This window comes from Lagopus leucura, unplaced genomic scaffold (assembly GCF_019238085.1).
Source record: "Lagopus leucura isolate 7727_CA_CO unplaced genomic scaffold, USGS_WTPT01 Super-Scaffold_100012, whole genome shotgun sequence".
NCBI classification, from domain to species: Eukaryota; Metazoa; Chordata; class Aves; order Galliformes; family Phasianidae; genus Lagopus; species Lagopus leucura.
The window spans coordinates 2,093,730-2,121,122 of NW_024962267.1; the positions used below are offsets into that span (position 1 = coordinate 2,093,730).

Consider the following 27,393-nt stretch of genomic DNA (forward strand, 5'->3'; position numbering starts at 1 on the left):
CGTAAAATATAGTTACAAACAGTGAGACACTATTTTGAAGAACTCTGAGTATGAAATAGACAAATATGTAAATGTGTGACTACAGTGTAATAGTTAAGACACAAAAGCTCCTACCTGTTTGCTTTCCTCCATATCAGATTCACTGCTAAATTCTTCTGTGTTTAAATTTTCGAAGTCAGATTCTCCAACAGCAATTGGTACTGTCACGGTGAGGCCTGGGTTGTTTATGAAGGACATATAATCACTTTCATCAACAACATATTTTTCCACACTGCTGCCTGTGCCTACACCACTGGTAGTTCCATTCCCATCTTTAAGATAATTCATATCTTTATTTATTTCAACAGCAGTATGATTGGAAATGCAGCTGTCTTTCTTGTTGTTTAGCTCTTCAAGTGCTTTGATTTCTTCTAAAGCTTTCTGTTTTCTAACGAAGGCTTTTTGTATGAATTCCTGTATCTTTTTTTTAATATAATCTATTCCCTTCTGAATTCTTGCCACAGCAATCTGGAGATTGTTCATTTCATTATCATCATCTGTAGCAGCAAGGTTATCTGAGCTAAACGAGCTCAGCAGCAAGGCCAGAAACAGGTTCAGAACCTAAAAGATGAGAGAATACAGCTATGTAATAAATACACGCATATAAGAAGTTCATATTTTTACAGGATAATGTAAAAAAGCACAGATTGTTTTAAAGAACATTCACACTTGCTAATTTTAGGCACCAATTAGTAATACCCATTACAAAACCTCTCCTTACTGGTCTTGGTCAATATCCAGAAGCTGAAAACAGACAAGCTAACATCTAAACATTTTTACTTCCTTATTTTACTTTTTTTTTCTTGATGTAGCAGGGTTTTTTAAGAGTACAATGAAAAAAAAAATTACAAAACTGTAGCTGTACACATCCATCAGAGGTCTGAAATGCTTCTTTCTAAATCTCTTAGTGGAATCGCCTAGAAGTTAAGTAGAATTTAAAAAGTATCATCCTATAAAATTAGATAGATTTCTATGGTGCATGTATTTTAGAAACATACATCAGCTAATGCTATAATAACCTACTTACATTTTCTACATAGTGTTTGAAGGATTATACCATAAAATTGTAATATTCTGTTAATTCTTGTATCTTAAGTTCTATAAAGCTTGTCATAAAAAGAATAGAATATTTTAAAACGAAATTTTTACTTTAATCTCCGTTACTAATAATTACATTATTTATAATTGTTTTTTTTCCTTTTTCACTTGGCAACAAAGAAAAATTTATTTGATCTTATTGATAGGAATTCAAAGTAAAACAGACTTTCCTCATCAGCAGATAACAATCCTAGCATCAATATTGCCTGGGAACTGTGGTTTGTTACTTCAGAATTCAAACATTGTTACTGTTATTTTAATGTCACCTCCAATAAACTACAGTTATTTCCCTAAAGCCTACAAGCAAAAAATCATTTCATACCTTCAGTTTTATATATGACAACTTTGTATAAAATCACATTATTAAAGGAATGGATTGGTAAACAGCTGAAAAGACTTCAACGTGGTCTTCCCTATATTTGGATTAAGTGGAGGCCACAAGGCATCAAAAGCTGTCATGACATTGCAAAATGACAACCTACATCAACTTCCTTCCACTGAATTTGAGAAAAATGCTTTGTTCTCTATCATATTTATATAATTTCAAGATACAAAAAAAAAAAAAAAAACCCTCTGATCTACCAAAAAAACCTCATATCCTATCCAAAATAAATTTCCCCTTATTTAAATGTGTTAGACCTCTCATTTTAACTCTATTCAAAATATAATACTTTCACAGTTCCTGGAAAAACAACAACAGATCTGAATAAGTAAATATTTGAAGGAAAGATGAAGTACTATGTATTGGAAACAGTATTTATATCCAGAAGTTAATGCAGAAAAAATAAGGAGTAGTTTACCAATCATAAATAATTTTCTCAGGCTTGCACATTTCTGCAAATCTAATGTCAAGACTGCAAAGTTGTCTGAACAACTAAGACATAAACATTGTGAATTCCATGTCATAAAAATAAATCATTAAAATCAGTCACTAAAGGAAGATAATTTTGACAGATAATGAAATATAAATTCTAGGCATTTCAGAATTTACTGTGAATGTTAAAAGAAATTTTAAAGTGTAAACATGAATTGTGCCTTCCAATTATAATCCTGATTTCTAAGAAGTTTTCACAAAGAAATATGTGAACCTTTCATCGTTAATTGTCAGCATGAATTAAACTTTTTCTATAAAAATTTATTCTACAATTTTGAAGTAGAAACTCTCAAATGCATTTTTAGGAGGCAAGACTAATCACTCTGAAAATATTTCAGGTTTCTTTCTACATCTAGGCAGGGCAAAAAGTACTTTAATTCAAGATATGCTACTATGACAAAACTACATTATACTTTATTTTAATTAAGTCGGAAGTTTTAGTGTCAGAATTATCTGCAATGAGTACAAGGAAGTCCTTTTTTAAAAAGAAAAATTTCCAAGCAAGATGCTGCCCATGAGCTGGTGCAGCATAGTCTTTATTATTTCAAGATGAGTTGAGATAACATTTGGATTTAAATAACGTCTATGAATTAGTTCCATCACTCCATGGTAGGATGTTCAGTGGGTCATTTTGGTGCATTCCTACGTTCCTAAAGTCATAGTAACGTTACTTTACTGAATGGAAATACAAGTGAAAAAGAGAATAATTTTTTTTGTTACCCAAAATCTAGCTCAAGCAGTTATGTGTTTCTTCTAAATAGAAGCATGACAAACATTCTTATTGCCTAGCTGTACATAATATATATTTTTGCATCACAATTTAAAAGTGTTCATCACATACCACTAGGTTTCCTATCACCATGACCAGCATGAAAACAATAAGGCACATGGTTTGGCCTGCAACCTCCATGCAGTCCCACATCGTTTCTATCCATTCTCCACACAGCACTCGGAATACAATCAAGAAAGAGTGGAAAAAGTCATGCATGTGCCAGCGTGGAAGCACACAGTCACTGGAGATCTTGCAGACACATTCCTTGTAGCTTTTCCCAAAAAGCTGCATCCCAACCACAGCAAAAATGAACACAATGATGGCCAGCACCAGGGTCAAATTGCCCAAAGCTCCCACTGAGTTGCCAATAATCTTAATCAGCATATTTAGAGTTGGCCAGGATTTTGCCAGTTTAAAAACACGAAGCTGAAAAACAAAAATGCAGAGGAACCATTAGTTATACCATAGTTCTAGAGGTATCTTGTGCCATTATTCATGAAGAGTTCTGATTTGTAAATGCCATCTGTTATGATGTCTGTTTTATATAATCTCTTTGGCTGTTGTCTATTTGTGTTCTGTGAATTTGGAACCTATGGAGACAGTTCACAATTTAAGGTTCAGAATTTAGTAAGAAAGGAAAAGTAAGAGCAAGATGTGTGATCAAAACGTACTCAAGAGGCAGAAAAAAAAACCAAAACATTTTAAGTTCATAATATTTTAACTTTTTTAAGAGACTGCATTTTAGGAAATTCTAATAGTTGTGTAATCCTTGAGAAGGATATAATATAGTATATGCTAAATGGATAACTTCTGCATTCCCTTATTTTCCTGCATTGTAACATATTTATGGCATCTTCTAAAAGGAATTTTATGGCATGAAATGCTGTAGACTGTCTATTCCTGTCAGAGTATCTGAATTTATTTGAAAATACTTGCATTACTACTTAGCATTGAGAAGTTTTCCCTGAGAATTTAGCAAAATCTATTAATCAACTCAGATTCACTTATCTGAGATGCCACACAGGAAAGCCAGCTGTTTTCCCTGCTGTTCCTGACATTTTAAAGCAAACAACTAAGACTGTTTACACATACACTAGTTTTAATTCGTGAGCTTTTTCCAGAGAAGGGCTTCTACTTAGTGGTGTCCATACTGTGCTGTAATGAAATATAGATTACATTCTTCATTTTACATACCATTTTACATATCAGAAGTCAACTTTAAACAATTAAATTTCAATATTAATAATTTCACTGCTTATCAAAATGTAATAGAAATAAATAAGGCTATAAATCTTCCTACAAAATCTCTTGTGATTGGCAGCTTATTCTAACTTGTGTACAAATGCGTTCTAATCACATGTGATCAGAGAAGCTAGGTCCAAGGTGTATAGCAGAATTGAGTTTATGTAAACTAACTTTTCCTTCACAACAAATAATATTATTTTAATGGGAAAAGAGAGCATGGAGATTTCTATTTCCCTAAACTCCATCATTTCATCTTAGCAGCACACAGAGAAAAAGAACATATTTTGTGTTTTTACTAGATTTAGTTTTAGTATTTTTGAACATCCACTCGCAGATAATTACTGCTTCAGTTCCTAAAGACAGACAGGAGTTGGTACTCTTCTCCTTACTCCCAACTCCTTCTTTGCTGACTTAGACCCATGTTTCTCTCAGCACCACACCGGGTTTTATAGGCTTACTTCAAGGGAAATTTTAAAGCAACAATTTCATGTTGATCTTGAGATGTCCTTTCAGGACACTGTACTTACTAACTTAAAAATTATAGTCAGTTAATAATGGTACATGAAGTTGGGTGCCATGGCAGCTGGTGCTAATAAACTACGAAACTACTGTCTGCTCCATATATTCAGAAATAACAGTTTCAGGTAGCGTAAGAAATACTAATAAGACAGACTTTTACATCATGACACTTGTGCCTCTATTGCTTTACCTATAGATCAGATTGTGTAGAATGCTAATTGCTGTAAATACGTTATTTTTAGTACAAGCTCAACAGTATCTCAATTTAAGTATTCTTATCCTAAAAACAGCTTATTCTCAGTGCACATTAAAATTGTTGTAAAGAGAGGACGTACTTAAGGATTTTACAGGGAACACAAAGTAATGTTCAAATAAAAAGACTAAAAAACTTATGATTCTTTATTCTACTGGCAATAGATATGTTCTTACAGATATTCAGCTTTGATGGATCTTAATGAAATCAGTGTAATGAAAACATTCAAAACTTTCAAAAGATAGCGGTTAGTCTTATGATTGGAAAGGATATCAGTACAATAGGATATCAGTAGGACAATTTGATATGAAAAGATAACATTTGACTAACACCTGAAACTTGTACATATCAGTTACAACTTGTAACTTAGCCATATATGAAAAAATATGTGAGACATTTAATTGTCTAATATGTCCTTACACTACTGGTAATTATTACATAAATCACGACAATTCTGAAGTGATACAATTGCACATATATGTATATAATATACATATATATATATAATTATCAAAGTATTTACCAATCTGAATGACCGAAGAACTGATAATCCTTCAACATTTGCGAGACCAAGCTCCATTAAACTAAGGCTAACGATGATACCATCAAAAATATTCCAGCCTTCTTGGAAATAATAATAAGGGTCCATAGCAATTATCTTTAGTACCATTTCTGCTGTGAATATTCCAGTGAATACCTAAAACAAAATCAATTACTTGAGTTGTTCTGACACAAATATATATCTCAGCAATTTTTTCTATTCCAGCTTCATTTCTGTTACCTATTATTTGTGCCTGTTTCTGTAAAATAGATGACTGTTATCTCCAAACAGCATCTAAGTATCTCTGCACAATAAAGACTATAGTTAAAAGCAAATTACTAAATCAAGACACATATAGGAGGGCACAAAATTGATAAGCTTCTAAAAAAATATATTTACCAGTGAACAGCTCAGATCCAGTTCACTAACTAAAAGATTTCACCATCACCTGAACTGATATGATCTAGTGTTTTTAGCCTTGCTTCTGAAGGATTCTCCCACTAAAATAAAACAAAATGACAGTAATTTCTATCCTTTCCCACAGTCTCAACAGAAGTGTTACGATGGACTTCTGGGGTCAGGCTTCCTAAGGTGTCTGTTTTAGCTCAAAGTGTATGGGTGGAAGCTGAAATTTTTTCGTTAGACTTTTTGTAAGGATATAGAGCATTCAGGAACAGCTATTTTTCCGTGTGATAGCTATTTCCTTGCATGAAAAGGATTACATGGTGAAAATGTTACTTGAAATATCTGAAGGTGTCAGTTGTGAAATGATCAGTGCTCTTTGTTTTTTGAAAGTACAGAATTAATCCCAGCATGACATTTTTGCAGTGAGTAGTGATCAGTGTTAAGTACAGTATAATAAAGAAGTTTTAGAACATAATGTAAAAGCCACTAAAACCATATGAATATTGTGCATAACACTTAAAAGCTATCCCACATGATCCAAAAATCTACTGATATAAACTGATGTGCTCTGCAATTGCATTCTTCATCCAGATTGTTCTTAGTCCTCCCAGCAAGTTGCATGGAAGCAAAGCTTAATTTTACATACATTGTGTGTACATAAACATGACAATTATAAACAGCTTTTAATTTAAGAAAATTAGGAGATGGATATAATGTGGAAATATTCAGCATTTTCAAACTAGAACTGCTAATAATTTTTAAAGTTTATACTTTTGAGAAACTGAAAGCATAGCTAGAAACAATACACTATTAAACTGAGATATGAAAGGTGTTACCATATATTCAGAAGAATGTAATAGGTATTTCTTTAAAGAAAGTATAAGTATAAAGAAAATATAAGTATAAAGAAAGAAAATATAATAAAATGTAAAGAAAAAGGTAACAATAACTATTGACAAAACTGTCATAATATTTGTCAAAATAATTGAAAAAAAAATTTTAAAAGCATTTATTTTAAAAATATTTCCTCCACACTCATGCCATCCACAAACTACATTTTTTGAGCATATCGGCATCCACAAATACACAAAAGTAGTACATTTTTAGCAGACTGAAACTCAAGCTTTCTTATAATTAAAAATCTTGCACATTGAATTTCAGTAGTATGAAAATTAATAATTGCACTTTATAACTATTTCTTCCATTTCATTTAAATACTACACAAAGGCTTGTTCATATTTGCTTTGTTTAATTTATCCTCAAACAGCCTATGATGTCACAAGTGAGCAGTAGATTAACATATTTTGTATGCAAACTGTATAACTAAGGTTAATAGATTAGTACAAGGAACTTAATTGGAAGCAGCAGGAATAATATTCATTGCTTGTATATAGTCCTGATTAAGGATACTGAATTGTTAGAAAGGTAGTTAAAATATCACTGTTGCTAGCATTGAGTAAAAAATGTATGAGGTGGGAAAAGCCTGAAGATCTTGAAAGTGTAAATGGTGAGAGAAGATCATTCTAACATTAATATGTCAGACTAATGTATTAAAATACAATGTTCTGTAATTTGTAATGAACAAGAATATGCTAGAGACTAAGCCTTTGTCCAGGAGAAAGAAAACTTTAGTTCACACAATATCTTTTGGCAGTATGTTTATTTTTAGTTACGTTTTTTTTTTTTTTTTTTTTGAAAAGTCATAGACATTTATATTAGCAGTACATATAAGGAAAATGTTTAGACTTTAAAATGCACTGTGGCTGAGAAATGTATTACTGCTCCATTCAAATATTAGCAGAATATTCAAAACTAATCTTCTTGTGCTATTAGTTCAAAAGACTCAATAGGTTTGGTTTTTCAGGACTGCATGCTGTGGGAATCAATCCACATTCTCCTGTGTAAACTACCAGTAGTTACTTGAGGTGGCAACAATTTAAAAAATGTATGAGTCCTTCCCTGAAACAAACACTTGCAAAGTTCATTCCTCTTGTTTCCTGAACATCAGAAGCAAGTACTTATGTGTGATGCCACATTTACATATCTGCTCAGAAAAAGAATTGAATGTCACTGTAAATCTCCAGATCAGATGAAAACCAAGAATGGCATCACTAATAGACTTACAAATAAAAAGTACTTTTTACTAGAGAATAAATAATAATCTTTCTTACCAAAAAAAGTTTGTAAAACTTTTTTTCAGTCATATAAAGTGGCAAGTATATACTGCTAGCAAGAAATATGCCTTTCTTTCACTGTAATTTAACTGAAAAAAATTCAAAGTGAAATTCTGACATATAAATGTTTCTTCAACTTCGCACACAGGAAAAATACTTTCTGCGAGAGAATATCAACATTGTAGTAAAAGCTAGATAATCTCCTTTAACCTTTTAAAGATAAAACCCCAAGGTAGACCTCAAGAAATCAAATCTGACAAGTGAAGACTACATTTCCAAACATATCTAGTTATTTCATTTCAATAGTTACCAGATTCGTGAAAGTTAAAGGCTCCAGGAAACTGTTGGTTTATGAAAATAATAAATACAGTTTCTAAATGGATTATTAAAAATAATAATAATAATAATAATTAGAATAGATTTAAAGCCAGTACAGTGCATTTACACATTTCTTCTTTCAGAAAAAATAGTACTTTTAGATCAAACTGCGTGATAAAGCACTCACCAGGTTTCCCACAGAAAGGACACTGCTAAATTGTTCTGTCATTGGGTAATGTTCCATGGCCATAAACAAGGTGTTCAAAACAATGCAAATAGTTATAGCAAGATCAACAAATGGATCCATCACTACTAAATTGACAACATGTTTTACTTTTAACCATGGACTCCAGCAATCCCAGATTAAGAAAGTATTTGCAAATCTGTACCAGCATGGGGGACATTTCTGTCTGGATTCTTCAAGCTCTGAAAAAAAAAAAAAAAAAAAAAAAAAGAACAAGAAAAAAATAACAAATAATCAATAGTTCAATTATAATCTCTGTGAACTCTTGTTTAAAACATGTTAAAAAAATAAATTATTTAAATAAACAGGTCACAACTGTCTAATCTTCCCTAAAACCTGTGGACCGTATTGGTTGTCATCTATATATAAATTATGAATGTACTCAGTTTCCTTTAAATAAGCAAAAACCGTATGTTTGTAGATAGCAAGGATTTAATAAACAGTTTATCTGAATGTATCAAATACCTTCCATTGTGTTTGTAAGTATGCTGGCTATACTCATTGCTCTTTGTCTTGCAGCAGAATCTTCCAGCATTTCCATGGAAATCTGATAAGAACTCAGTCTTCTTTTTCTTATTTCTGTTTCAGTAGTGGTGCCCTGTAAATGAAGTACTCAGGAATTAAACCATTCTCTTCAGCAGCCAATAAATTACATTTACTGCATAAACGTATAGTGACAATCAAAATCAGACTTGCAGATCTTTCTAACACGCTGAAGATTTCTCTTCCTGTAGGTACCTTTCTGCTTTTAAGCAACTCAGTGGAAATGCAACAAATAGACAACAGTAGGAACAAGCAACATGGGAGCAAAGGTGGCTTTCATTTAAGTGGCAGAGTGAGCAAAACTTTTGCTAGGTGTCTTTTTGATAGTGACTATTTTTTTTTCAAGAAAAAAATTATCTAAGTTGAAACCTGTCACCTTAATTTTCAGCAACTAGTCGTGTTAATGACTATATTAGTATAATTCTAGGAATTAATTATTATTCTATATACTGCATTCTTAGCCTGACAAGCATGGTTGGAAAATTTTATATGAGGACGAAATCACATCATGTTAATGTTTCTTCTACCTAATTCTTGTCCACCATAATGCTCATACAGAAGTCATTATATATTCTTATAAAGAGTATGCAAGTCCTTTTACATTTTCCTTTCTGTTTTCTATACCTTCTAGTTATCTTTTCAAAACAGTACCCAACTCTGATTTAAATGTCACAGACATGGCACTATTCAGTAGTATGCAGGTGTCCTTACAGATGCTTTTCTCTTCTTTTGGAGCATGGCCCAGGAATCTGACCACAAGAGTAATACTAAAATCTTCCTAAATCTTGGTTCTTGCTTTTCACTAATTCTACCATTCATGCAAACCTCTCATTCTTTTTTCGTTATTTTGTCCCTATCCAAAAAAAGAATAAAGCTTTCAGAGGATTTCAAGGTTATATTAGTGTGAAGATGAAAAAAGGTTTTTGAGTATTAATAGTTCTATCTCCTTTGCAAAGGGTCTTGACTTAAATGGCTAAATCTTTTTTTTTCAAGTGTGTATTTTTCTGAAATAGAATTACATATGCATAATATATAACGTAATTTTATCTAATTTTTTGTATGAAGCTCTGTATCAAGATAGGACAGAAAATAAAATGTATAGTAGTAATGAAATCTCAATATTTATTTATAATGAAAACATTCTGTCAAAGTATTATAGCTATCAAAATACCATATTAAAATATTTTGTATTAAAAAGCTTGCTTTTTCCGAAGTTTGAAGAAACAGCTTATGGAAATCAACTGAAATGTATGGTAATAGAAAACTACCATGAGAATAGTAACTTTTTTTCACATTTTGAAGGTAGTTTCCTATTCCTATATCCTTAGTTTTATATCAAATGCCTAGCTGTTTTTTGAGGCAAAACTGTGTACAAAATGGCAGATTTAGTTTATATATACATAATATTTTTCTCTGTGCAGATCTCTTGCTAAAGGCAAAGAGAATATAATACTATTGTAAGGCTCAGACATACAAGCTTGAGGACTTTTTTTTCCCTTGTCTTCTGTAGTTTAGAAACCATTGCAAGTTACTTCTCACAGCTATAAGAAATGGTAAGGCATGCCGAAGTGAACAGTAAGAAAAAATTCTGTGCCCAAAGAAAACTGCAGGAATTGCTTGTTTGCTTATAATTACCTCTGGTAGAAGCTGTCCAGTAGGAGAAGTTAGAGTTGAAGGTCCTCCAACTAAGGAGACTACTCCATTGCAATCTACAGCACTGTGCATCTTCCCATTGGCTGGAAGGGCTGGCACCATTCTGGATGACATACTGGCCTGACTGATGTTACTGTTACGCCTTTCTCCATGTCGATTGGGAACAAAGAGAGAGTCTCTTCTGCTTTCATTGTCCTCAAGAGTGCTGTGTTCATCATCAGCAAAGTCATTTTCAGATCCTATATCCCTTGTGCGACCTCTGAAACTGAAAATGCTTGTTTTGCTGTTGCGCCTTGGTGAGAACAGGGAACCACGGATGCTTAGCAAAGACTGCAAAAGATTTAAATAGAAAACAAAAAAGACAGCTCTGTAACTGATGTTCCAAGATACAGAAGTTCTTGACTTTTCAAAGAATTTTTAGGTTTTTCTTCAATAGTACCAGTGACTATGTGGAGAATGTGCTCATTAATGGGACTGAAGTAGATACGAAATTTTAGTTTAATATAGAAGGACTGAAGAAAAGTTGCGTAGGAGGCATAGCAAGGTTGAGCAGTTTGAGCAAAAAATGCAGTTTGAGTTTGTATGGACTCATGAGTATATTGGAGTGTATCAAGGCTTGCAGATTTATATTTTATTGTATCTTCTACTTACAGCAGAGCTGAAAGTCTTTTTAGTTTTCTTCCCTTCTTCATCCCTTGGACTCCTAAGGATTCCAACTTATCAGAACTTGTCTGTCCTCTTGACAGTAGTCTCAATAATGATGAAACAATATAAGCAGTACTCAAAAACTAGCAGACAGGGGCTTGGAGAAACTCTGGAGGGACAGTGTGAATATGCCTAGTAGCACTCTTTGAGCATAGCACTCAGTGCTGCAGTAGGCTGAACACCTACCTACCATGTGTCCATCAGACAACGCACAGCAAACATTCACCAGGGACACAGCTACCCAAAGATATCCTCTTACAGATGAGAAAAATAAATCAGCGGTTGTTGGCAATTAATCTTTTAATTACAATAGAAGCTTAATGGAATGCTCTTCTCCCATGCTACATATTTTATTAACAGCATTCATGAATAAATAAAATGAGTGCTAACTGTGGAAAAAAGACACCTTGCATTAAGCTTTCTTCATCCTTGTCTTTGTGCAAATCTTCTTGTCTTTTTTTATGGTAAAACTGGTTTCTGATGATTCTCAATTTGCTTGCAGGTGAAAAGTGCTTTCATGCAAGAGCAATGCCTTTATCTCAGAATAATTATAATTAAATTAAAGCATATAAAAATCCATATTAATGTTGAGAACCAAATATTCAGACCGCTACATATATATACATATTATATGTGTGCTGAACTAGTAACGCTGCCTTATAGCAGTTTGCAGGTGTTTCCCATTATGATAGGTAGTTTTCTGCTCTTAAAGCTATACCAAATCTTAATAAATTGGGATGACATTTTTTATGCTGGCTGTCAACCTCAGGCTGAGTTACTTACCGAATATCAGCCAAATGGTTTTGCTATCAATATGTAAAGTTGACTAGAAAAAAAGTGCTGTTTTATGTTTGTTTGTTTGTTTTGTTTTGTTTTGTTTTTTTCCCCATATAAATAGCTGTAGCATCTATGGGAGATGTCAGTGAAACCTGACAAAGTGTTAAAATAATTACTGCAGCTCTTGCAATCTTGTCATACTACTATTTGGCCCAAATACAGTCCTTCAAATAATCGCACATCTACTAGGATTCAGCTGACTAGCACTGCTATCCTTGCTTTATAGAGAAAGCTTCCCTTGCTGCTGTTTTATATGTTATCCAGTCTTTCCAATACATGCTATCAAGCTCTGAGCACAGCTAAATGGATCAGGCCCCTCAGGGACTTAGGAGCAGTATGCCTGCTTTGAATATCCCTACTAGGTTTGGACAAAAGCTATAAGCCAAAATGACAGCAATTTTAACACATGTAGAGGCAGAAATATATTTGCCTTCAAGCTGCTGGCAAGTAAGATGTGAAAGGAAATCCTAGCTTTTCACAGAGGGTGCATCATTCATTTGCAAACAGAATACTGTGTCAAAGGACAAAACCTCTATAGGGGCTGGCTGGGCAGATTATCTCCCCTTACCATTCTACTGTGTTGTTTCATGCTCAGCCATCCTATTTCACTCAGGAGCTTACTGCATAGATAACAAGACAAACCAGACCTTCTTTTTTCAGTTTACATGACAGCTCAGTCTTACTTTGTTTATGTGCAGGCAATATTTGTCCCAGAGTCTTTTAGCACATATACAATTACTAAGGCAATTTTTAATTCTATTAATTATCTTCAATTTGATTATTTGCTTGATGGAAATCTCTTTGTATTTCAAAATCTTAAATGCCCTTTAAAATTTATTTCAGGTGGTCACTTATTTCCTTTCTGCTCTACAATTCATGATGTCCCAGTCTATTTTACTATTTCTTTGCTTTATTTCAAATCTGAAACATATACAATTTTTTTTTCAGTTGATCTCCATGGATTTTTATTCAATGTGCAGCATGAATTCACATGTGATTTTAATATTATTGAAAGTCATTTCACATGCCTTGCCTTCCTAAACTTGTTCAATTTAGATGAACATTTCATACTTTTTTATGACAGCTGATAGGATGAAAGCTTTCTGACATTTTCAGAGTATGAATAAATACATGCAACAATACTTTACTGTATGTTAATAAAGCTACATAAAATTTATATACCCTATTCAAATTTTGTCTCAAATTCTCCTCTTCTTATTATATGTGTTCCCAGACTAGTTATTTTTTTCTATTGATAATTTAATTCTGCATCAATCTGTGCATGCAAAAATAAATATATTTAACATAAATGTAATATATTATTTAATCTTATCCTTCACCAGAATTATATAAAATAGCATCAGAGAATTTAGGCCAAACAATGGAGAAGCCTATTGCTGAGTAGTTAAAGCACAAGACCAGCAACCAGAAATTCCTTTCTTCTCAGGCTTTGTCAGTGACTCTTTTCTTGAGTGGAGTCAAATCATTCACTTTCCTTTTCTGTAAGATTCTCCATCTTGCAAAATGAGCTTCCATTGGGAAAGAACAGTATGGCTAAATTTTGTAAATACAAGCTTAAGCAATCCCTATATATTTTGTCTTTACTATGGAAAACTAGAACTACCTTTCTCTTTATCTATTGTTTAAAGAAGATAATGAAAGCCAATAGAAACTAATGGTAGAATTTCCTATTCAGAGCATTTTGAAGGTATAGTCTGCTTAAGTACTTACATATTTCTAATGTTTTGAAATGGATGCACAACAGAGAACTGCAATTGAGGAACCACAATACAAATATATGAATACTAGTCAGTGTCTTTGATTTCTCTCTAATCTACCAAATACATCTTCAGAAATAAGTTTTCAGAAATGTTTTAACTAACAGTTAAGATATTAATAATTAACATAAACAGTTATCCTTGGTCTTTTTATCCCTTCGCTAATAGAATGGGTTAAACTTTAACGCTGCTAAAACTATTAACTGCTTATTTGTTTGCTCATCTTTTAAATAATTTTCAATATGTAAAGTTCAAAATAAAAGCCAAACTAGAACAGATGTACATGATAGAATAGACAAAGTGTGCTGTACCTGATGGGGAGATGTGAACCTTTTTTCATATGTCAGTTGACTTCCTTCTGTGGAGAAGCGGAAACTTTTTCTTCTGATACTATCTTCTGACTCAGACTTAGGAAACTTGTCAATATCTCCCTTGTCCTCTGCTTCAGACATTTCTTTTTGTCTTCTTCTCTTCCTTCTGTTTCTTCTTTCTTTAGCACTCTTTGAGCTCAACTTTGATGCTTCTGAAGAACTTTCCAAGAGTTCTCCTAATCCCCCTACCCCACTGAAATCCCTTGATGCAACTGATGCTGCTGCCACTGCTGCTGTAGCCTGTCGGGTTACAAAACATAGTATTCTTATTGAGCTAAAAATGAACAATTTTATTGTTTTTTATCAATTGCTTTTATTATCCCTCTGGTAGTGTTGTACACACTCAAAACAAACTACTGAGATGTATAGCTCCTCATTATTTAACACCATGGTTTACTTAAACACCAGATTTAGCAGTACAAGAGCATCATTATTCCTTAAAGACTTCACAAGACACTGGTCTAAAATGAAGGTAGTCAGGAAAGTGTAAGCATGAGGCATTTTCATCTACTTCAGACCTTTTTCCAGATTTCCTCTTGCCTCACATTATAGAATCACAGAATCACCAAGCTTAGAAAAGACCTCTAACATCATCCAGTCCAACCATCCACCCGTCATCAGTATTTCCCACCAAACCATGTCCCTCAGTACAACATCCAGATGTTTATTGAACATCTCCAGGGACCGTGACTCCACCACTTCCCTGGGCAGCCCATTCCAGTGCCTGACCACTCTCTCAGCGAAGAATTCTTAACATCCAATCTGAATCTCCCCTGGCACAATTTGAGGCCATTCTCTCTAGTTCTATGGCTAGCTCCATGGGAGAAGAGGCTGACTCCCACCTTCCTGCAACCTCCCTTCTGGTAGTTGTAGAGAGCAATAAGGTCATGGTTATGTTCTAATTCAGCTGATCCCCTCTAAGTCTTTACAGAGAAAGCTAATCCTTGACATCCATCATGTGAGTTAACGTATCATAATCCAAGTAGCAGGTAATTGAATCCAGCCTTTTCCTTGGTGTCATCACAGCAAGGACACCGTCTTGATTTCTGCCTAAGAGCAGACACCTTGCTTAAAGACCTTAATATGTCTTTGAGCACCATATTCCTCTTCATGTTTCTTTTCCCACATTCCCACTGTTGCAGCAGTCTAGGGCTTTGTTATAAAAACACAGAGGTACATTTAATTCCTGTTGCTACTGCTGCTAGGGAGCAGAAAAAGGTTAGGTTTCTTCTCTGATTAAAAAGGATGAGATGGAGCAAAGAACAGTCCCAAAATTCAGAACCTCTGTCATCAACTGCAGTGGTCAGGCTGTCTGAGTTGGCTCATTGGGAAAATTGGTACATGCAGTCATGAAATAAAGGACGAAATGAGAGCATAACCAATACGCTTCCTATAAAGAAATATACTCTATTATATATATATATTATATCTATTATATATATATATAACCCCAGACTCTAAATAAAGAGTCTGGGGGACTAGCTGTGAAATCCTGCTGTGTAAAGTATATCTGGAAAGCCAGTAAGCTCCAGTGAGCTTCCAGAAAAGGATGGTGTGAGAAATGGCAAGAGACTAGCAATACATAGCAAAGATGACTTGTAATTATCCAGCAAAACATATCATACTTGATGTCAAGTATTTAAAAAGGGATTGGATTTGTCTTTATAGCTGAAAAAGATAGCCCCAAATTAGTTCATTCACAGTACAAATTAATGACTTTCTGCATCACAATGAGCAACCTATGCTATACAAGTTGACTTGATACAGAACTTTTCTGCCAATCAGAGAATAAGATATTAAGAGGATTATGAAGTGTATATCAATTAAAAGAGATACTCAAAATTATGTCATACTGCCTTCAGAATATTGTCCTTCTGATGTTCTAGCATAGATAAGGGACCAGATGCTGAGTCATTGCGTATCTATTTAGTACTGACAGCAAATTTCAAAATAATGGCGTAAACTAAAGCACAGTGTAACTTAGATTTGTGGATGAATAGATCCCACGTCAAAGGAGTGAAAAGATAGGTTACTGCTTCGTGAAACAATTCAGCAGCTCAGCGATCTACCTTGAAATTAGTACTTTCCATTAACATCTTCAAACATAAAAGAGATCTTGACTGTAATACTGCTTTACTTCTAATTAATTGAGTAGTCATTCATCTAAAGAAGTAACAACAACTTGGCCTTTATCCAACCTTTCTCATAGTCTATTTCTTCCAGTTCTTCTCTTTTTAAGTCTGGGTCATCTTCTCTGTCTCCACAATGAATCACACAAACATCTAGATAGCTCTCGATGTAATTAAAAGTGGCTTAGTGACTTTCAGGTATGAAAGTATCATATTTTTTAAGAAATGTGCTCCCTACTGATATTTAACATTTTTGTTAATTTGCATTTTGCAGGATTCTTTTTTCTTAGAGATTTGGAAGTGATAGGATTTGACAAAAATAGACATATGCTTATCAGATTTCACAGGTGATGTACAAAACTTCTTAAGTAAAAGATTCAGAGTTTCTTTTCCTATTATCACTCTCATTACAGAATCATTCTAATCCAGTGTAAGAGCTGCATGAAAATACTACCAAAACTGTAGATTCATTGAAAATCCTAATTGATAGCTTTTTATAAGCACTGTCCTGTTAGAAATGATTACTAGAGAAAAAGAAATTGAAAATCAGGCCAGAAATTGGGCAGATATCTGACTTACAGAACTTGATTCCTGCATACTTTACTTTAAGACAACTAAAACTTAACACAGAAGTTTCTATCAGCATTTCTTATTTTCATGAATGTATGAAATAATTCTCTTTTCAAAGAAAATAAAAATTTATTAATAGAAGTAATATCTTTATTATAAACACTGCTGGTCTATTCTAAGGTTATGTAAACTTCTGATTAACTTCAGTGTGCTTTAATTAGGGATCTGCTAAAGAGTTTGCTGGATAGGAACCTAACAGAACACTGTCTACTATCCATCTCTCTGTTTTATGAGTATTAGAGTGGAACTGTTAACTAAAGCAAGCCTGGAAATTCTCACTCAGATCACAGATGAGAAATACTACATCTGTAACATAAAAATGTTATGAACTCAGACTACTTATTCAGGTTAGCAGGACATTGTTATCTCAAATATTTTACTTCTACTTTTTTTTTTTTTTTTTTTTTTTTGAGAACTTCTTTTTCTATATCATTACTTGCCTTTATTTGTCACTTGGTTAATTCCTGATTTTTCATTGGCTATTTCAACTTATGAAACTTGCATGGCAGACAAGATTTTTCTTCTAATTCATAAGATTTTACAATCCATTTCTTAGAGTAAGCCTGTTTAGAAAGTACAATATCCATCATTACCTGTGCTTCTTCTTGCTGCTTCTTTAGCTGTTCCAGCATCTGTTGAAATTCTGCCTCTTTCTGCTCTGCTTCTTCCATAGTTGCTTGGTTCTGCTCCTCATAGGCCATGGCAACCACAGCCAGGATCAAGTTGATCAGGTAGAACGAGCCCAGAAAAATCACCAGAACAAAAAATATCATGTATGTTTTCCCAGCAGCACGTAGTGTCTAGGAAGTAGAAAGCATATCTGCATATTAGTCCATCTCTTACCAATATTAGTTCACCTCCATGGTGTTATTTCAACACCATAATGCTTTGCTGTTAGCTGAACATTTCAACTTAGCCTAGATTTTATGCCATAAAATTTGCTTACCAGTTGATACAGGTTTTCCCAGAAGTCCTGAGTCATTAGCCGAAAGAGTGACAGAAAAGCCCAACTGAAAGTGTCAAAACTTGTGTAACCATAGTTGGGATTTCTACCAGCTTTCACACATATATATCCCTCTGGACACTGCCTACGTGAAAATCAAACAGGAGGTATTTATTCATAACTTTTATTTTCCTCAGTAGTATATATAGTATAATTCTATATAGCTCCAGAAATAATGCCTATTTTATTGTGTTGGCCCATGGCGTTAGAGGACAATTTTGGTATGGCAGCAGAGGTTGAGCCTTCCCACCAATATTCCATTACATTTTGTGCTGTGTGATGGATGGCAGCAGAGGGGCAATCTGACAAAATGGAGTCTGCCATGGAAGTGTACATGAAGCAAAGCAGTGTCACTGAATTTTTCCATGTGGAAAAAATGGCACCCATTGACATTCATCAACACTTAGTGAACATTTATGTAGACCCAGCAGTGGATGTGAGCACAGTGAGATGGATGATGGTGGTGGGTGTGTTTCAGCAGTAGCGACAGCAACAGTGGGTTACCTCCACTGGTGCAGATTTTTAAGTACACGGCATGCAGGCTCACGTTTATTACTGGCAAAAATGCACAATTAATGATAGTGACTACGTTGAAAAATAGAGTTTTGTAGCTGAGAATTTCTTCTATCAAACAGTGTTATTGTGCTTTTTATATTTGTTATACTTTCCATGGAAATAAATAGGAGGCATTACTTTCGGAGCAACCTGCATGTGGATAATGGATTGGGATTACATTTGTTATTTTTTGCACAGAAAATTCATGAATTTCAAAATTAGAAGTAAGTTAATTTATGAAATGTGTTCTGAGAAACAAACAAATGTAGGAGTAAACAAAAGATACTCGCTTTTTGAATTGACCTGAATGTTTAAATTCTCCTCAGTCATATTTGGAAAATAGAATCTCTATTCTGAATGATTAATTTCTTGGCAAAGATAATTGCTAAAATGTTGCTAAGGGTACAGACAGATTAAAAAATATGATTAGCTAAATCCAATTGTCCTGTAAGGGATATCCTACACAAAAGCTAAAATTTTTTTCAGCTTAGTCACAGAAGCCAGTTAGGTGTCAGTTAACACTTTAAGCCTAACAATTGGACATGTGTGTATGGCACCTTTTGCCAGTGATGAAAAGCCTTGGAATATGAAGTAGCCATTGTACTTTCTTACTATTTTATGTATTCTCTTTCTCAGTTCTAACCTTAATTTTCACCCTACTCTTTTCAATCAGTTAATTTCCAGAGTAGACTATGTGAGGTTCAAATGTTATCAAGATCAATTTCTAATAAAGCGAGAACAATGGCTGTTAATGAACGTTTTGACCTAAGTAAGAAATCATTGTTCTGTATCACTGCTAAATGGGAAGTTGCAACTGCTATGAATAGGTTCTTTGTTACTGATTTTTCTACAGAATAAAACAGATGATTTTTGAAAGGGTCTTACCCTGCATCAGAGCTATTACCACAAAGTAGGGCATCTCTTTGTCCTTCCAAAATGTAGAAATGAGCTGTGTAGAAAGCATTAGAAAAGTATGTGATTAGATTAAGATAATCTTTAAAGGACTACAAAATAAAATAACAATAAAATAATAATAAAATCAAAGTGGTTAGTTTCTAATCACTTTGTACTGTGTTTAGGAATGCTTCTGGTTATTGTATATGATCACTGTAGGTCAGTCACTGTAAACAACTATGCAGAAGACAGAAACATAAACCCATTTTTTTAATTGCAAATATTTTAGGTACAATAACCACAAGTACATAAAAAAAAGTTACATGAGTCATTCTTACTTTCATCCTCAATGTAATCCTTCCAGTTAAATGTGCTCACAGTTGTATTAATAAGTGTACCATTTTCATCCATTGTGCTATTAAAGTAGGAAATAACATTTATTTCAAAAGTAGAATTGTCTGGAGGCCACTGCAGACATTTATTCCTCAAGTTGCCCATGAACAGCTGCAGCCCTATTAGTGCAAATACACTCAGACAAAATACAGTCAGGATCATAACATCCGAGAGCTTCTTCACAGACTGAATTAGGGCTCCTACAATAGTCTTTAGGCCTGAAAAGAGAAAAGGTTCATAGGTTTATCAAAGAGGATCTTCACCCTTCCCATATAACTCATTTGTCATGCAGACAGTTAAAAGAAATTGCTATTATCTGTCAAAAAATAAAGCTTCATGAGCAGCCTCAGAGCTTGTGAAGATGAATGAAAGAAAAATATATATTTTTTTATGAATAAGCAATGTAGATACATTCAAATACACAAAAATATATAATTCTCAAGCAGGAAATTTATCAACCATGCTTTTCTGTTATAGATTTAATCTCTTTATTTTTTCTCTCCATTTAATATTCTATTTAATATTTAATAATAGTATTTATTACATTTAATATTTAATAATAATAATTTATATTATCGTTAATATTTAATATTCTGCCAATAAATCACTTTCCAGTGATTCCACAACCATACGAACTGAGATAGAATTGCAAGTAATTTTGAGAAAAAAAAATAGGCTTAGTTGATAAATTTTTCTGTGCAATACTTATCTCCTGTTTTGTAGCTTTGTTGTTGTTGTTAGTTGGTTGTCTTCAAGGCAAATTTCAATTTAAGTGGTTAGAAAAAAAGGAAAAAAATCAAAATCCAAAAAGCCAAAGCACTAAAGCATTTTTAATGTTAAAGAGACGATCTGTCATAATAAACATGGAAAAATAAAGCAAAATAATCCATAGGCCTCACATTTCTTATTTCATGCAAGAATCTGTTAAACACAAAGGCTGATTTTGCAAAATAAAAGAAGCTAATGCTAAAAAGGTAAAGAATCATAATCCTGGCTTATGATCCATGCCTTTTTTTTTTTTTTTCCTCTTTTTCTTTTTTTTCCTTTTTTGCAACATGAGCAGCGCATATCAAGGCTTATGCTCAAAAGAAGTGAATTCAACTTCAGTGGAACAGTCAGCCTCAGTGTTTAACCTAGCTCTCACCTGGAATGACTGATATTGTTTTCAAAGCTCGGAGAACTCTGAATGTTCTCAACGCTGAGACATTGCCCAGGTCCACAAACTCTGTCACATATCTGTAATAGGGGAGTTCACACACAAACACAATGACAGCACACAAATAACAATTGGAGTTACAAGGGGCCTAACACCTTACACAGTTACTTCTTACCTGGGATTACAGAAATAGTTTTCAAAGCTCTCAATACTCTGAAAGTTCGAAGAGCTGAAACATTGCCTAGGTTTACAAATTCTGTTACATACCTGTAGGATTAAATCACAGTTATTCAGAATTGAGGCAGAGCTTACACTAATTATGAGGGTCTTCAAAACCTCTGAGTCAGCATTAACAATCATACTCAAAAATTTACCTGTCTCTTCTTGCTATATATATTTTCATGAGTTATGCTTAAATTTCATTGACATATAACTCACTGATTTATATTTGAACAGCTAATTAAACTAATTAGCTTGTAATAGGACAGTGACATAAGTCAAAGAGATGGCTTCTATTCTGGTGAGCAGAAAAATATAGGACATGAAATTAGTGTCCCTCAGCAGAAATTCCAGTGGTGGCTGACATTCTGTGCTTGTTCCTGCCATATTTAGCTTTGGTTTATGTGTACTACAATGTGTGACACAGCATTAAAGTTCACAGGATGCAGAAATTAACTATTTTTAAATGAATATATTCATGATAATAATACTGTTTGCCACTAATTTCATGCCCTAAAACCTTAAGAAGTTCTTGAACCACTTACGCCATTAGAATGACACTGAAGTCAAGCCAGTTCCATGGGTCTCGCAGAAAAGTAAAACCTTCTAAGCAGAAGCCCCTTGCAAGAATTTTTATCAGTGATTCAAAGGTATAAATTCCAGTGAAAGTGTATCTGAAATGCATCAAAGCAGGTATGACAAATCTTTGCATACTTATGCTTGTAGACAGTGGCATTCACTATCAAAAGTGACTTGCATTAAAAATATTTAGAAATGAAAGAAACAAATCATTAGCTTTACTGTTAATTAACTTAATTATTGTTCAGTAGATGAAATTTAAACTCAAGAGGCATATATACTAATCATTTTCTAAAAGCTTGATTTAATCTCTGTATTTGTGCTTGCAATTAAATTGAGAGTCCAGTATTTACAGATACATTTCAGACTTGATATTTATATGTACATTTGGTAGCACTCACAAGGCTCCTATTTCGTTGTATTCTCAAATCAGGTAGATGTCTAAGTATTACAAAAACGCTTTTTTTTTAAGGTCAAAATCAAAGTTTTCTGAAAACCAGTTCCGGACAATAAGTATATTCATGCACATAATACAAGTTTAAAACATTAAATATAAGAATGCCTGCCCCTACTGTTGTTCTTGAACATGGGAAGCATGATTACCAATTTACCTCGTGTGGGAACCATTCATTTGTAAACAGAGAATTGTCAGTTATAACCAGAGTAAGGCAAGGACTCCCTGAGACACACATGGGTGTGTGTGGACTTACAGAACAAAGGAAATCTACCTACAGATCCTACTGTTCACTTTTCAGCCTCTCATCAAACCTCACAGCCACTGCTGGGTAAACTGGGGAAAAGGTGTATATTATTACAGATTCTATACATAGCATTCAGAGCATGCAGTAAAATAAATAGAAATCAGTAATGGCTATTGAAGAAATGGAGGAAATGAAATAAACCACAAGCAGTCAAAACCTTTCCTCACTTGTCTGAGCTTGTGATTTGGGTGGGCTTTGTGTTTGTGACAGAGACTGCTCTCTGTGCCTGGTGCTTGTGAGCTCGTATTTGTGGCACCCAAAGAATGTGCAAAGAATATGAATACTCAAGGAATATGAAGCTGCACTCCCCAGTGACATGCAGTAATTTTACATGTACTTTGGAAATGCTGGAGCTCCTTTTCCAATTTGCATCTCAGAACCCCAGGAGAAAAACAGAAAGATATTAATGACCTCTGGAATCTGGTTCTTCATGACTCTGGAAAAGCACATTCTGTTCTGCAACTTTCCACAAATATTTATTGTTTAGAACCACACAAAATAAGAGGTAAAAATGGAGAAGTAAAAATGTTAACTTACTCTACATTCTTTGTCCAGTCAGGAGGGTTACTCATGGTCATAAATACACAGTTGGTCAAAATAGTGCACATGATAAGCATGCTGAATAATGTAGATTATAGTCAAGGGAGGTAAGTCAGAAAAACATGATGATTTTACAACACTGAAAGCATTAAATATTAGGTGCATGAAAATATGTACAAATAACATGAAATTCTAAATAAAATCTGAAAATAAAGCTTTGTACAGAATTCTGTCTGTTTAAAACAGTATGCCATCTGGCAAGTTATGGTATAGTAACTGTAAAACATTGCATTGCTTTTATAATTTTGGCAGGTTTGGGATTTAAATTAAACCTGAGTGCATACTTAAATGTGTAAAAATATGAAATGAGTACTCAAACGTAATTTCTCATTAAAGCCAGGACGTTCATTCTAAAATACCTGCATGCAGAGACTGTTTGCACACACCCAAGTTTTTATTTGGATGTGATTGAAATATATTGGGAAATATTCTCTATTTTGACCTGTTTTTTTAATAGAACATCAAACCCAATGCTCAAAACACAATACTGAAAAAGTATGTCTGAAAAAACAGCTCTTTACTCATGCTCTTTTGTCCTTGCTAAGTGAGTCAAGTGTATGAACAGTACTACTGGTCTTAGTAAAAGAGTGACCTTAGATACATTGAAGTGCAATGGCTTGTTATTAATTTGGCCTTAGCTGCAGGGCTTTGCATGGTATCAAGTCTCTCTTTGTATATAAAGCCTGATATTTAAACTCTTTCAGCTTTAAGTGGTTCTGCAGAGAATTCTCCTGTTAGAAATAAAGACCATACTGCAATTAAGATACAACATGACTGCTTTTTAGGACTGATCAGTGTATGTTTAGTTAGCATGCATAGTACACCCACATGGACATCATTTGTAAATTCATACGAAAATTATTATTTCAGTAAGCATTTCAGTTTTAAAGGGCAAGGTTTAAATCAACATCAAGAATAAAAGGATATGAATGTACCAAAATCTTGATAGCAATTTTTCTGACGGGATTAAAAGGAGTTAAAATATACAAGGCAGATGTGGCACTGAATCGGAAAATTGCCTTTCCCTTATTCAATACTATGAAAGTCTGCAAAACAAAAATTATACAATTAAAATGCAGCACTGCCTATACACATGTCTTCATCTCCTTATTAAGTATTCCATTTTCCATCTGGTAGTTTCAAGTTTCATTCTGCTCTCTACCTGTGGTAGGAAAACAACTGATTTCTATACATACAATGGATTAAACCTTCCATTAATGATTCTTCAGTTCGCTGACTTTCCTAGCACACAGACTGAATTCAGATACTATAAACGTTGGTGGGAGTTATCAGCAAAAATTTCAGTTTATCCGTAATAGCAAAATACGGCATTTCATCAATAAAAAATATTTTCATGACTTCATTAAAGTAGGATTTTCAAATTAGGACTTCTACCACATCATTAAACACAAACAAACAACAACAAAAAAGGGATAATAGAGCCATTCTAAATTCCAGTTTGTGTTTAGAACAAGTATTTGTTCTAATTATATACATGTTTAGTTTATGTGATTACAAGGACAAGCACCTAGTCACTAAACAATGTAGCATAATTTTAAAATAATTTCAGATTCATTTGAGAATTTAAACATTACCAGTACTGATCATATGTATCTTCTAAAAAAGTATCTGAAAAAATGAAAGGAATGTATAAATTGCCAGCTGACATCATTCTAAGCAGCCAGTGACCAGCATAACCAGAACCAATACAAATATTTTCTTAAAAAAATATGATGTGTTCATTTTTAATAATATGCTCTCGCTTTCCATATCTGTGGGCACCAAATGTAGGTAGTTATTAGCTTTTCAAATGTAACCTGATAAACATATGGTGAGCATTCACTTTCATTTTGTTCCTGTTGACAGTCATTGCCAAAGTGTTTTAATTTTTATTCCAAGTTTATTTCTGCTTGAGATATACTTGCATCTTTACCACTGTCTGAAATTTCTTCAGGACATGACTATTCTTCATTCCTTTTGCTCTTTGTCAGTGGTAATGGCTCTGCTTTGTGTTACCATAATAGAGTCTTTGTTATGCTCTCAGCTGAGCTATATGGTATCACTGCTTTCCATGCTGGTTTCTATTCTCCTGCCTCTGATCAGAAAAGTGCTGTCCTTCCCATGGCCTTTGCTGCCTACCTGGCCTGCTCCCTCGGGGAGAGAAGACCTCATTCTGCTGGGAAAGCCTACAGGTAATGGATCTTTGCCAGCACCTGCTCACACAGTGATGTTGTGCATGGCCTTGGGGACGACAGTGCCCTAAAACCTACTGGCATTTCTCTCTGCTTGTCAGTCTTGCAGCCAGTTAGAAATAGTAGAACAATTCTGCCTGTCCCAAGTTCACCCTGAAAGCATCCTCCAAGTCCTGTATGATTGTCTCTGCAAGGACAAGGCAGTGATTAAGTGTAATTTATGCTACAAATTGAAGGAGGGATGATTAATGCCAGTTCATCATTTAAGATGTCCATTTGTTTTCTGTTGAGCACATTAGGCTAGTATTTAACATAAATGCAGATATCACGTGTGATAAAAGATTCTGCAGTTATTAATTATTCTCAGTAGCCTGATGAATTCATCAGTAGTCTGAGTTTCTCAAGCTATGACTACTTTTTCTGATTGGATATCAGAAATTATATTTCAGTACTCAGTTTTCTGACACTTCATTTGTAGACTTGTTCAAAAAACTTTATACCTGAACTAACTCATGAAACTTCATTCCAGAGCTGTTTTACAACTAGTCTGTTTTGTAAGATCCAAGATTTAAAAACACCCTGTGCCATTTATGTCTGTTTGTGTTAGAATATAAGATATAGCTATAGCAGAAGAAAGAAATATGGCTACAGTCATTTATTTCACTGAACTGGGTGATCCGATGCTACCTGGTTATATACAATTATCTCTACTGCAAAATCACACTCCGACTATTTTGTATCTCATACCCAGTCTTACTGCTACACTGAAATCAGGAAAATTCAGCCATGTGCTCAACTTCAAGAAAGTTCAAGGAAGTTACAGCTCCCATAAACTAAGGTTAATAGCAAGAAATTCATTAGATTGCTGAAGAAGTCACAGTGTAGAAGAGCATAAATCAGTTCTCTTGGATGAAAAGATATTTCTATGTATTTAGTAGCTGGGTGACTCTAACCATCATATTTTCTGATAAAAAAATTATTTCAAGTGCAGAAAATGATATTCTATTTTGTACAGAAGAATATTCACTCACTTTTTTATTGATATAATATGGGTCCAGGTCTTCCAAAGGTTCAGAAACCATTCCTGGAGGTATGTCACCATAAATAAATGGCAATGTCTTTCCTGCTTCCAAGTCACTGTTTGGTTTTGGACCATTTTCATCATCATCATCAGTATGTTCTTGCTTGGGCTTTTTAGCTTTTTCTTCTGCAGAACGTTTTTCAATAGCGGCGAGAGAATCTCTAGTAAAATAGCGGAAGCTTTCAGGTCCTGGCGGTACCAGCAGTGCCTGTGCCATGTTTTCATCCTGCAAATTTAATTCCTTTTAGCCTCTTGCATAAGAATGACCTACAAAGAAAAATGCAAATAAATTAGGAAAACTAGAGTGTACCACCAGAAGATAAAACAAAACCAATGAAACACATTTGCACAGAAATTTTCCAGTCCTGAAATGGAAACAGCATATTTCAAGGCTGGAAAAATGTTAAAAGCAACTGCTTGCTTTATGCAGATATTTTTAAAATTTATGATTATTTTTCAACTTTCTCCTGCTGGTCTTGGAAAAGACATTATTTATATTCACTAGCCCTGCTTTGTTTATGGCCTTAGACTATTCCAGTTACAGGAAACTGTTTTAAACATACATTTCCTTTTTAATAGCAACTGTAAATGCATATTCTATGAAGTATTCTTGATATTTACAAATCTATATTTTTCTGGTTAATACATTGTATCTTTTTTTCTGAATTATTAGAAATCTAACTCCAGAAATTAAATAATTTGATTAATGCTGTTTAAATGAAAACTGAGTAATGGAATGAACAAGCATAATTCCTTCTTACTGGCAGTTTATTGTACTGAAAGTTTAGGAACAAAGGCAGGTTAGTGTCCACTTACTGACTGTGAGATGTGA

The 27,393-nt window shown here is 33.8% G+C and overlaps 1 protein-coding gene across 16 annotated transcripts in view; it reads right to left on the reverse strand.

Annotated features, from left to right (window-relative positions):
- LOC122181708 (sodium channel protein type 2 subunit alpha-like) overlaps positions 1-26,793 on the reverse strand; it is a 56,157-nt gene extending 29,364 nt beyond the window's left edge. For 3 of the 16 annotated variants that reach the window (XM_042874367.1, XM_042874357.1, XM_042874361.1), the window contains exons 1-16: positions 26,512-26,778; positions 24,216-24,334; positions 23,226-23,315; positions 21,894-22,022; positions 21,118-21,209; positions 19,919-20,191; positions 19,572-19,635; positions 18,075-18,216; positions 17,722-17,928; positions 14,310-14,609; positions 10,661-11,008; positions 8,948-9,080; positions 8,426-8,664; positions 5,324-5,497; positions 2,853-3,209; positions 115-600 (exon numbers count right to left, since the gene is read on the reverse strand). In XM_042874367.1, the coding sequence (XP_042730301.1) occupies positions 115-600; positions 2,853-3,209; positions 5,324-5,497; positions 8,426-8,664; positions 8,948-9,080; positions 10,661-11,008; positions 14,310-14,609; positions 17,722-17,928; positions 18,075-18,216; positions 19,572-19,635; positions 19,919-20,191; positions 21,118-21,209; positions 21,894-22,022; positions 23,226-23,315; positions 24,216-24,334; positions 26,512-26,778 (3,420 nt within the window). Of the gene's footprint in view, positions 1-114; positions 601-2,852; positions 3,210-5,323; positions 5,498-8,425; positions 8,665-8,947; positions 9,095-10,164; positions 10,168-10,630; positions 11,009-14,309; positions 14,610-15,433; positions 15,438-17,721; positions 17,929-18,074; positions 18,217-19,571; positions 19,636-19,918; positions 20,192-21,117; positions 21,210-21,304; positions 21,397-21,893; positions 22,023-23,225; positions 23,316-24,215; positions 24,335-26,511 lie in introns of all 16 variants that reach the window. The other 13 variants (XM_042874368.1, XM_042874358.1, XM_042874360.1 and 10 more) reach the window with 12 other exon arrangements.
- Between the last annotated feature and the right edge of the window lie 600 nt (positions 26,794-27,393).